This window comes from Topomyia yanbarensis, chromosome 3 (genome assembly GCF_030247195.1).
Source record: "Topomyia yanbarensis strain Yona2022 chromosome 3, ASM3024719v1, whole genome shotgun sequence".
Taxonomy (NCBI): domain Eukaryota; kingdom Metazoa; phylum Arthropoda; class Insecta; order Diptera; family Culicidae; genus Topomyia; species Topomyia yanbarensis.
The window spans coordinates 320,882,387-320,895,626 of NC_080672.1; the positions used below are offsets into that span (position 1 = coordinate 320,882,387).

Here is a 13,240-nt window from a genome sequence, read left to right on the forward strand (position 1 = left end):
TAACTCCGATATTACTAGATGGATTTTAATCATTCATACACCAACCGATTCAGAAACACCTAACTTAAATATTGATAATAATTTAATATCTCCCCAATAAAAATAGACTTTTGGAAATTGATAAAATTAAAAAGTTCACGAAAAACGGGAAAATTACCATTCGTGAGGCAGATTTCTCAGACACAGCCGTCATTAGAGGGCACCTTAGTCGCTCAATCACACACGAAAAGTCATAAATAGAAGCGACGCATGTCCGTTTAAATCAGTTGTTGCTCTTATCCCATAAGAGCAACATCGTCTCCGGACGATGCAATAAGCGCTATCGATTTTCGTAATTTATCAAATAATTTCATTTTTTCCACCACTAATCGATCAAGAAATACTAAACTTAAGATTGTTTATTAGTACATTATTATTGAGTACATTATTGAAAATTTAAATGGAAAATGAAATTTCATATTTCATGGAGAATCTCTATATTTCCGTTGGTTGGCGTGGGCTTCCTCATCACAGCTCTCAATATGGAACTTTTCTTTTGAATATATTTTCTGGACAGACCAGCCTATTTTTACTAGATGGATCAGCCAAATAATGCCAATCACCTAGTGAGATACTTGATTAATTAATAGATTACCGTTAAAAGACCTTCAATAAATTATGTTTTGATGGGGAGGGTATATAGCAAATTGTAACATAAAAAACAGGCGAGTGATCAAGAACTTGAGTCGATATGTGTGATAGATAAAATTCATTTGCAGGCTCTTGAAAAACGCTACATTTTTAATGTCACCGTGGTCGTGTCCTGTACACAACCCTTTAATTTTTTTACCATGGAGAAGACCTTTATGTCCTAGCCCAGTACACGTGCTATTGGTAGGGTCTAATCTACCACACGGGGTGCACTGGGGGCGTGTCGGACTCGAATGGTGACCAGCCATTAATACCGACTAAACTCCATTGGGCTCCGCCATCATTCCTCCCAGGAACTACCTCTCGGTATTACTTCTGGGGGGATGGCTGTACTAAATGTATTCATTCACTCTCACTCACGCGTTCATACATCCTGTATGAGGCTTACTTGGGTGCTCTCTCAATCGCACTTTGATTCACTCTCAAACACTCCCACATGAGGCTGACTTTTGTGCTCACCTTTTACGTTCCATGCGAGGTTGACTTGTGTGCTCACCTTACTCGTTCCTTGCTAGGCTTACTTTTGTGCTCGCCCCACCCATACCATGTGAGGCTGACTTGGGTGCTCACCCTATCACCTGATTCACTCTCAATCGTGCCACTATTGTACCTTTGTCACTCCCCCTGGCATCCCATGTGGGACATTTTTCTTAGGCCCCACTTCTGACATACCATGCGAGGCTGACTTTTATGCTCACCCTTAACATGTCGTGTGAAAACTGACTTGGATGCTCGCCCTTTCACTCCTCTGCCACGCCATGAGGCATCGATAGCTAAGTTCCAACATACTACGCTACGACCCTCCCGTCTTGGCATGAGGCAGTTCACTTATACGCCTATACACTCACTCTTCTGTCTTGCTTCGAGGTGGCTGGGTTTACCCCTTACGCGGTTGCCATTCGCTGCGCCAAACCTGCCTCGGCATGAACAGACCATTCACTCCCTTTTTTGCGCTTGGCCTTTTTTGCTCCAGCTAACCAATCACTAGTTAGCCGTGCCCGTCGTCTGTTGCTCGGTTCGCCAGATTACCTGTAGCCTACTGGCAATCTGGATGGTAGCAGCCGAGACTGCGTCCCAGCCACAGACGTCAAGCATTGCTCTTCTTTCGACGTCGAACCGATGACATACGAACAGTATGTGTTCGGCAGTTTCATCTACACCTGGGCAGTCCGGGCAGACTGGGACCTCCGCGTGCCCGAACTTGTGGAGGTACTGACGGAAACAGCCATGGCCTGACAGGAATTGTGTCAGGTGGAAGTGAACTTCCCCATGGGGTCTTCCCACCCAGCTCGATATGCTAGGTATCAGCCGGTGGGTCCACCTACCTTTCGAGGAGTTGTCCCACTCACGCTGCCATCTGGCGACCGAGGTCACCCTGGTGCGCTCGCGGGCTCCCCTATTTCCACGTAGCTCAAAGCACTCCTCATCTTCCCGAATGACCAGCCCGACTGGCATCATGCTCGCTATCACGCAGGATGCATCGTGTGATACCGTGCGGTAGGCAGATATCACTCTGAGGCACATCACGCGGTAGGTGCTCTCCAGTTTCTGTAGGTAACTGGTTACCCTCAGTGCTCTTGACCATGATGGGCCGCCATACCTGAGGATAGATACCGCAATGCCTGCCAGTAGCCTACATCTACTGGCGCACACCTTTGAGCTGTTTGACATCGTCCTCGATAGTGCCGCAACAACAGTCGACGCTCTCTTGCATGTATAGTCGACGTGACTGCCGAAGGTCAGCTTGTCGTCTATAATGACTCCGAGAGATTTCAGGCTCCGCTGTGAGGTGATCACGACTTCTCCCACATGGATAACTGCATGTTGTGCCGACTTGCGGTTGTTTGACGATAACTACCTCCGTCTTATGCTGAGCGAGCTCCAGGCCTCTCGCGCTCATCCATTCCTCCATCGTGTTGATCGCGTGTTCTGCAGTTAGTTCTACCTCAGAGATTGACTTCTCATAGACCTCCAAGGTTACGTCGTCGGTAAAGCCGACGATCTTGACCCCGGGAGGGAACTTCAGTCTCAGAACACCGTCATACATGAGGTTCCATAGCACTGGGCCTAGGATCGAGCCCTGCGGGACTCCGGCGGTAATAGGAAACCTTTTCTGACCGGCATCGGTCTCGTATAGCAGTACGCGGTTCTGGAAGTAGCTTTCCAGGATCCGGTACAGACCCATCGTTAGGCTAAGCCGGTTTAACGAGAATGCGATGGCATCCCAGCTTGCGCTGTTGAACGCGTTCTTCGCGTCAAGTGTCACTAACGCACAGTATCGAATGCCTCGCCTTTTTCGTTGAATCGCTATCTCGGTAGTCTTTATCACTGAGTTGATAGCGTCCACTGTGGACTTACCCTTAGCTAGGGTCGCTTTAAAACGGGAGACAGACTTAGCAAGTGAGATTACCACAAGGAGCTGTGCCAATCCCTGGAACGACGCGTATCGAATCGTGATGGCGAAAATGAAGGGCTCGACGACGCCTGCCGAAATGTGCCCGAATAAGCTGAAGAAAATCGTCGAGGGTCTTTTCCCGAAGCACGATCCAACTGTCTGGCCACCAACACTGTACGACGAAGAAGAAGGAGCAAACACGGACGATCGGCAAGTGACTAATGACGAGCTCGCAGAAGCATTGAAGCGCCGGAGATCAAAGAAAGCCCCCGGTCCGGATGGAACACCAAACGTGGTGCTGAAAGCTGCGATCCTGGCATATCCAAACATGTTCAGGACATGTGCTGCAGAAGTGTCTGAATGAAGGCAACTTCCCGATAAGTGGAAGGTCCAGAAGCTGGTGTTGCTGCCGAAGCCAGGAAAGCTATCGGGCGATCCGGCCTCATATAGGATACATTCGGAAAACTCCTGGAAAGGATCGTTCTTAACAGGTTGTCAAAATTCACGGAATGCGGGCGTAGACTGTCCTAGATGCGGCATCCGCGCAAAGGAGCATCGACATGGATGAACGGGGCCAAGCTGCAAATAGTTCACCACAAGACGGAGGTGTTGTTGATCAGCAGCTGCAAAGCGGTTCAGCGGATGCAGATTGACGTCGGAGGGCACGTGATTGCATCGAAGCGTACACTGAAGCAATTAGAAGTGATAATCGACGATCGGTTGAGCTTCAACAACCACGTTAACTACCCCTGTGAAAAGTCGAGTGCCTATAGAACAATATAGTAGAAGGCAGTATGCGTTATCACTGGGATGATCCCCACCTGCATCACCCTAGCGGAGGACGTGGAATGCTACCAGCGGAGAAATGCACGTAACGCAGGGAGACTAGTCCGAGCGGACTCGTTGGCTAAATGGCAGCAGAAGTGGAACAACGCGGAGAAAATAAGGTGGACCCACCGAGTCATCCCAAATGTGTCGGCTTGGATGCATAGGAAGCATGGAGAGGTGAACTTCCATTTGACGCAGTTTTTAGCAGGGTTCGGATGATTCCGGAAGTACTTGCATCGGTTTGGACATGCTTCGTCACCCCTTTGCCCGGAGTGTGCCACCGTGCAGGAGACACCGGAACACGTATTGTTGACAATATCGTCGAAGAGATGTGCCACGACAAGCATACCTGGGACGCTGTCAACAGAGTGGTTAGGAGCATACTCTCCGAGCTGCAGAGGAAGTGGCGAAGGGACCAACAATAAGCCACAAATCGGGTTTCGGGAGAAATTCCGCCGCCGGGGAACTCTCCGACAGTGTAGACTAGGTCCACCGCCGGGGACCAGTTGAGTAGCACGTGAGGTAACACCGAGTTTAGGTTGTCAGGGTGTCTGTGAACCGGACGTCAAGCTTCACCGGAATCGCCGTACCGACCTCGACACCTCACCGGATAGTTCGTGAGTAGGCCAGATCCACCGTCGGGGATTAGACCGAGTAGACCGCATCGCACAGCTAGCAGTGAGTCGTTGGGGCGCTGGTGAATCGGAAGCTACGCTCCACCCGGAATCGTCGGATAGACCTCAGCACCTACTGGCTGGCCCGTTGAGTATGCTAAACCCACCGCTGGGGTCTAGACCGAGTAGATTGGGACGACGCGGAGAGCTAAATGGCTCACGAAAACGAACATCGGTATTTCGCTCGGTTTCGGGAGAACCTCCCTCGTCGGGGACTAGACCGAGTAATTCACGAACCAGTAAGGTCGAGAGCTGAATGGCTCGTCGGGAAAGCAGAGCGAAATAGAACGAGAGGGCTCACAATCGGTATCAGGAGAGCCTTCTTCGCCTTGGAACTCTCGGTCGACGTAAGCTAGATTCACCGCCAGGAACTAGACTGAGTAGACCGCGGTGAGGCCAGTCACGGGTCGTCGGGGCACCAGCGAACAAGCCGCCCTGCTACACCAGAATCGTCGAACTGACCTCGACACCTAGTTGGTTGGCAGGGTTTCGAGAGAACTTCTCTCGCCGGGGATTTCTCCGTCGTAGTAGGCTAGGTTCATCATCGGGGACTAGACCGAGTAGTTCGCGAACAAGTCTGGGGCTCAACGAGTAAGTGGTGCGGAATTGTACGAGAAGGGGGTTGCGGTGTTGAATGGCACAAGGGAGCCGAAGAGCTTACTAAATTAGACAATTTGAAGTTTACCGCCCAGATTATCTTCGAAGGGGAAGAGCACTAAGTCTAGACCCACAGCTAGCTTTCCAACTGCCATGTAGAATTTGCCAGCCTGTGTGGATGGCCGAGAACTGGTGGTGTGTAGAGGAGTGGTGCTGTAATCCTACTGAAGGAACTAGCTACTAAGTAGTTGAATGAAAGTGGGTGCTACGCACATGAAAAATCCTCTCCGAAGTAATGCCGTAACGTAGTGCCAGGGAGGAAGTAGGTTCTGGGCAACAGCAGTAGTTTTTAGCGGTCCGGTAGCAGTTCAAACCTGTTCCCTGAGACGTAGAGTTTTTTAGATTTTTTCCTGCCTTCTCAGGGCTTTTTTGAATTTTATTCTGGCCTTTAAAAAACATACACATATACATACACACGCACAGCCACTTCCCGATCTCAACGAACTGAGTCGAATGGTATATGGGATGGACCTTTATTAAAAATACGGTTTTTGCGGCAATTGCGTAACCCTTCTATATGAGAAAGGCAAAATCAAAAAACATTCCGAAAATATCATACAACATGTCTACATTACAGCATTGAATCACACTGTTCCACCTTTTCACATTCTAGACATAGCCATTGGAGCTCCCTTCGAAGAAAATGGCGCTGTTTACATCTACCTCGGATCACCCAGTGGATTGCGCACAAAGCCCTCCCAAAAGCTTGTACCCCCAGAGAACGGCCTAATGGATCCGACGACGCAGCCCATGTTTGGTCACGCAATTTCCCGGGGTGTCGACATCGATGCCAATGGCTATCACGATATTGCCATCGGTTCACCAAACGCGGAAACGGTTTACGTATACCGGACCTACCCGGTGGTTCGAGTGATCAGCAGTGTCAGCTCTTCGAAACGGGAACTGTCACCGGAGGACACGGCTTTCCAGTTGACCGTATGCTGGAGCTACGAATCAGCGACCAACATTCAGCTTGATGTGGCTTTTCGCTACTCCTTGAAGGTGGACGTTCAGAACGGGCGAGCTCAGCTCAGTGACGGGAACAATTTCCTGAACGGAACGGGAAAGATCAATTTTGACGATTTTTGTCAGGAGTTCGATGTGCGGGTTAAGCCTTCCTTTGCCGACATCTACAAGCCCATTTACGTAGATTTCAGCTATAGTGTGGTCAGTGACATTCCAACGAATAGCGTTTTCTGCGAAAGATGCGTGATAATGGATCCGAGTGCGGGTAACAGTATCCAAGAGAAGATCTCATACAAAACTGGATGCGCTGGAGATACCTGTATCGCTGAAATGAAACTTGGAGCTTTCTGGCAGGATTTGAAGTAAGTTATCTATTTTTGCTTTTGTTTTGTTGAATTGATTCTTAACTGATGTTTTTTTATCAGCTCACCATATATCATCGGAAGCACACGAACCGCATCGCTTCAATATGAAGTAGTCAACTCCGGTGAAAACGCATTTCTGCCACAGCTTAACGTGACTCTACCCTCGCTGTTGTCTCTAGCTAAACAGCCTCCCCAGTGTAAACTAACGAACCTCAATGATGGTTTGAATGTACTCTGCGATCTCAACAATGGTCTACCGCTGAAAACGGGAGCAACAGCAAAGATGGTCCTGGTATTTGATATGACAAAACTAGAGGGAAAAACTTTCTCAATTAATGCGGAAGTATTCAGTACCAGTGAAGAAACGAACAAGGAGGACAACTCACTGGAAGTTACGGTGAACCTACAGGAGTTCAGCGAAATCGAAGTGGTTGGAAAGGCTTCCGTTACGGAAGTTAACTTGGAAAAACAAGGCGGCAAGCTGAATGTCACTTATCAAATACAAGTAGTAAACAATGGACCAAGTAGTTTGCGAGATTTAACTTTTTCTCTGAAGGTACCTTTGGTATATCACAAACCAAGTTCCGTGGATGTCTTGAAGATTATTAACTTCAATGATATACAAATCAGTGGATATTACAACTACAAACACCTGGACTTCACGTGGACTCAAAACAATGTCATACTGCTGCCAAACGTGAAGGAATTTTCAACGCCGCCTCCTGAGGTTGATAATTACTACAAAGCTGGATTGGACTTCGGTTTTCTCTCCGGTCAATCCCAATCAGACTCGACTGGAGATAATTACAATCCATCAACTCGCCGTCGCAGACGATCGATAGAAACTTCATTCAACGATCTGCACTTCAATCGCTACACGAACCAACTGACTGAACACTCACGCGTGCGCCGAAGCTTGTCCACTGTCAATTCCGCAATACTCGCAGGACTGCCCGCCAACAGGACACTCGCTTTCTCCTGTGACCCGGAAATGATGATCGAATGTGCCGAGGTTAGTGTGCAAATCGCCAACTTCAAACCGGGAAACATTCCGATCGTCATCAACCTGCTCTTCGAACTGGATTTAGACCAAGTTGAACTAAGTTTCCAAGAACGGGAGGATATTTTTGCGTTGCAGATACTGTCGGAGTTACAGAAGCTGGAAGATGAGGAGGGCGTTGGATTCAGTGTTGCGAAAAATAATCCCTTTACGGTGGTTTACCGGTACGCGATTGCCAGTACACCGATTTGGGTGTACATTGTTTCCGCCATTGGAGGATTGCTCTTGTTAGTGCTGATCTCGTATGGCCTTTACAAGGCCGGATTCTTCAAGCGGGCGACGAAGGAGGAAATCGAAAAACTGCATCGAGAGGTGAGTTGAGTATGCTTCAGTCAATCAGTTTTCGAATTTTTCTAATTTTCGAATTTCCGAATTTTCGAATTCTTGAATTTTCGAATTTTTGAAGCTGCGAATTTTCGAATTCTCGAATTTTCGAATTTTTGGATTTTTGAATATTCGAATGTTTGAATTCGCGAATTTTAGAATTCACGAGTTTTCGAACTTTCGCATATTCGAATGTTCGAATCTTCGAGTTTCTGGATTTCCGAATTAACAAATTTTCACATATTCAAGTTTTCGAATTCTCAAATTTTTGGATTTTCGAATTTTTGAATATTCGAATTTTCAAATTATCGAATTATCGAATTATCGAATTATCGAATTATCGAATTATCGAATTATCGAATTATCGAATTATCGAATTATCGAATTATCGAATCATCGAATTATCGAATTATCGAATTATCGAATTATCAAATTATCGCATTATTGAATTATCCAATTATCGAGTAATTGAATTATTGAATTATCGAATTTATGAATTTTCGAATTTTTGGACTTTTGAATTTTCAAATTTTCGAATTTTCGAATCTTCGAATTTTCGAATTTTCGAATTTTCGAATTTTCGAATTTTCGAATTTTCGAATTTTTGATTTTTCAATTTTTCGATTTTTCGAATTTTCGAATTTTCGAATTTTCGAATTTTCAAATTTTCGAATATTCGAATTTTTGAATTATCAAATTATCGAAAATTCGAGAATTCGAAAATTTGAAAACTCGAAAATTCGAAAATTCAAAAAATTGAAGATTCGAGAATTCGACAATTCGGAAATTCGAAAATTCGAATAGTGTAGTATAGTTTTCCAAGTGTTCAAATTATTTGAAAATTTATTGGCAATTCTGAATTCTCTCCTCTTCAAGTTTTGTTATTTTCAATTTCCCATTTTTCTAAAAATTTTTGTTATCTTCAAAATTTTAAAACATTCATTTTTCAAATTTTCCATTTTAATTTTTAAGTTCTCGAATTTTCGAACTTTTGAGCTGTAGAATTAGCAAATTTTTATATCCTCTAATTTTTAGAAGTTCAGCTGATTTTAAAATTTTCGAGTTGTTGAATTATCGAATTTTTGAAATCTTGAGTTTTTAAATTCTTTGAATTTTCAAATTTTCGAATCCATGAATTTTAAAATTTCCAAAAAATCGAATTTGGATGTTTGAATTTTCGAATTTACAGTTTATCAAATTTTCAAATTTTCGTAAAAATTTTCATATTTTCAAATCATCGAATTTTTAAAATTTTGAATTTTTTGATTTTTTGAATTTTCAAATTTTTGAACTTTTGAGCCTTTAAATTTTCTAATTTTCAAACTATAGAATTTTGAAATTTTTGAATTTTCGTATTTTGAAATTTTTGATTATTCGAATTTTCACATTTTAGAATTACTGAGTTTTTGAATTTTCGAATTTTTGTATTTTCGAATATTCCAATCTTCGAATTTTTGAAATTTCGAAACATTAAATTTCAAAATTTTCGAATATTCGAAATTTCGAATGATTGAATTATAGAATTTTAGAATTTCCGAATTTTTGAATTTTTGTGATTTAGAATCTTCAAATTTTTTAATTTTCATATTTTTAAATCTTTGGATTTCCAAATTTTGGGAGGGCCGATTTTTTGAATTTTCAAAATTTCGAATAATCGTATTTTTGTATTTTCGAATTTTTAAATTTTTCGAATACTCGAATTTTTATATTTCGTGATTTTCAAATTTTCGAATGCTTGATTTTGGAATTTTTGAATTTTCGAGTTAGCGTTTTTTCGAAGTTTTGACGTTTCGAATTTTCGAATTTTTTGAATTTTTGAACCTTCGAATTTTTGAAAAGAGTTATCGAATTTTTGAATTTTCGAATGCACGAATTGGTGAATTTTTGAATTTCAAAATTTTCGAATTTCCGAATGTTTGAATGTTTGAATGGTAGAATTTTTGTATTTTCGAATTTTAAACTTTTTAAATTTTTGAATTCTTGAATGTTTGAAATTTAGAATTTTCGAATTACCTAATTTTTGAATAGTCGAATTTTTTAATATTAGAATTCTTGAATATTTGAAATTTCAAATTTTCTTATCATCATATTTTTCCATTTACGAATTTTGAAATTTCTAAATTCTGAGTTTTCGAATTATCGAATTTTTGAATTTTCAATTTTTTAACCTTGAATTTCCGAATTTCTTGAATTGTCGAATTTCAGAATTTTTGAATTTTCGATTTTTCAAATTTTCGATTTTTCGAATTTTCGAATATTTGAATTTTCGAATTTTCGAATATTTGAATTTTCGAATATTCGAATTTTCGAATTTTCGAATTTTCGAATTTTCGAATTTTCGAATTTTCGAATTTTCGAATTTTCGAATTTTCGAATTTTCGAATTTTCGAATTTTCGAATTTTCGAATCTTCGAATTTTCGAATTTTCGAATTTTCGCATTTTCGAATTATCGAATTATCGAATTTTCGAATTTTGGATTTTCAAATTTTCAGAATTTTCGGATTTTCGAATTTTCGTATTTTTGTATTTTCGAATTTTCAATTTTTCGAATTATCGAATTTTCGAATCTTCGAATTTTCAAATTTTCGAATTTTCTAATTTTCGAATTTTCGAATTTTTGAATTTTCGAAATCCGAAAATTCAAAATTTCGAAAACTCGAATATTCGAAAATTTGAAAATTCGAAAATTCGAAAAAACGAAAATTCGAAAATACGAAAATTCAAAAATCCTAAAATTCGAAAATTCGGAAATTCGAAAATTCGAAAATTCGAAAATTCGAAAATTCGAAAATTCGAAAATTCGAAAATTCGAAAATTCGAAAATTCGAAAATTCGAAAATTCGAACTTTCGAAAAATTCGAAAAATTCGAAAATTCGAAAAATTTGAAAGTTCGAAAATTCGAAAATTCGAACATTCGAACATTCGAAAATTCGAAAATTCGAAAATTCGAAAATTCGAAAATTCGAAAATTCGAAAATTCGAAAATTCGAAAATTCGAAAATTCGAAAATTCGAAAACTCGAAAATTCGAAAATTCGAAAATTCGAAAATTCGAAAATTCGAAAATTCGAAAATTTGAAAATTCGAAAATTCGAAAATTCGAAAATTCGAAAATTCGAAAATTCGAAAATTCGAAAATTCGAAAATTCGAAAATTTGAAAATTCGAAAATTCGAACATTCGAACATTCGAAAATTCGAAAATTCTGAAAATTCAAAGTTCGAAAATTCGATGATTCGATAATTCAAAAATTCGAAAATTTGATTAATCGAAATTTCGAAACTGTGCAAATTCGAAAATTTGAAAAATCGAAAATTCCGAAATTCGAAAATTCAAAAAATTCGGAAAGTCGAAAATTCAAGGTTAAAAATTTGATAATTCAAAAATTCGAGAATTCATAAATTCGAAAACTCAAAATTTAGAAATTTCAAAATTCGATGCTTCGAATTTGCAAACTCAAAAATTTAAAAATTCTGAGATTCTAAAATTCGTAAATGGAAAAATATGATGATAAGAAAATTTGAAAGTTCAAATATTCAAGAATTCTAATATTCAAAAATTCTACTATTCAAAAATTAGGTAGTTTGAAAATTCTAAATTTCAAACATTCAAGAATTCAAAAATTTAAAAAGTTGAAAATTCGAAAATACAAAACTTCCACCATTCAAAAATTCAAACATTCGGAAATTCGAAAATTTATAAATTCAAAAATTCACCAATTCGTGCATTCCAAAATTCAAAAATTCGAAACTCTTCAAAAATTCGAAGGTTCAAAAATTCAAAAATTCGATAACTCTTTTCAAAAATTCGAAGGCTCGAAAATTAAAAAAATTCGAAAATTCGAAACGTCAAAACTTCGAAAAAACGCTAACTCGAAAATTCAAGCATTCGAAAATTTGAAAATCTCGAAATATAAAAATTCGAGTATTCGAAAAATTTAAAAATTCGAAAATACAAAAATACGATTCTTCGAAATTTTGAAAATTCAAAAACTCAACCCTCCCAAAATTTGGAAATTCAAAGATTTAAAAATATGAAAATTAAAAAATTTGAAGATTGTAAATCACAAAAATTAAAAAATTCGGAAATTCTAAAATTCCAACATTCGAAATTTCGAATATTCGAAAATTTTGAAATTTAATGTTTCGAAATTTCAAAAATTCGAAGATTGGAATATTCGAAAATATAAAAATTCGACAATTCGAAAATTCGAAAACTCAGTAATTCTAAAATGTGAAAATTCGAATAATCAAAAATTTAAAAATACGAAAATTCAAATTTTCGAATTTCCGAATGTTTGAATTTTTGAATGGTAGAATTTTTGTATTTTCGAATTTTCAACTTTTTAAATTTTTGAATTCTTGAATGTTTGAAATTCAGAATTTTCGAATTACCTAATTTTTAATCGTCGAATTTTTGAATATTAGAATTCTTGAATATTTGAACTTTCAATTTTTTTTATCATCATATTTTTCCATTTACGAATTCAGGAATTTCAGAATTTTCAAATTTTTGAGTTTGCAAATTATCGAATTATCGAATTTTGAAATTTCTAAATTATGAGTTTTCGAATTTATGAATTCTCGAATTTTCGAATTATCAAATTTTTAACCTTGAATTACCGAATTTTTTGAATTTTCGAATTTCGGATTTTTTTGAATTTTCGATATTTCAAATTTTCGAATTTTCGAATTTTCGAATTTTCGAATTTTCGAATTTTCGAATTTTCGAATTTTCGAATTTTCGAATTTTCGAATTTACGAATTTTCGAATTTTCGAATTTTCGAATTTTCCTATTTTCATATTTTCGAATTATCGAATTTTCGAATTTTGGATTTTAAAATTTTCAGAATTTTCGAATTTTGGATTTTCAAATTTTCATAATTTTCGAATCTTCGTATTTTCGAATTTTCGAATTTTCGAATTTTCGAATCTTCGAATCTTCAATTTTTCGAATCTTCGAATTCTCGAATTTTCGAATTTTCGAATTTTCGATTCTCCAATTTTTCGAATCTTCGAATTTTCGAATTTTTGAATTTTTGAATTTTTGAATTTTTGAATTTTTGAATTTTTGAATTTTTGAATTTTTGAATTTTTGAATTTTTGAATTTTGGATTTTTGAATTTTTGAATTTTTGAATTTTTGAATTTTTGAATTTTGAATTTTTGAATTTTTGAATTTTGAATTTTTGAATTTTTGAATTTTTGAATTTTGAATTTTTGAATTTTTGAATTTTTGAATTTTTGAATTTTTGAATTTTTGAATTTTTGAATTTTTGAAT

General features: G+C 38.5%; 1 protein-coding gene across 10 annotated transcripts in view; it reads left to right on the plus strand.

Moving 5' to 3' along the window:
- Window positions 1–13,240, plus strand: part of LOC131694113 (integrin alpha-PS3) — a 37,316-nt gene that overhangs the window by 23,039 nt on the left and 1,037 nt on the right. For all 10 annotated transcript variants that reach the window (XM_058982544.1, XM_058982547.1, XM_058982539.1 and 7 more), the window contains exons 5-6: window positions 5,858–6,572; window positions 6,636–7,947. In XM_058982544.1, coding sequence (XP_058838527.1) covers window positions 5,858–6,572; window positions 6,636–7,947 — 2,027 coding nt within the window. The remainder of the gene's footprint in view (window positions 1–5,857; window positions 6,573–6,635; window positions 7,948–13,240) is intronic.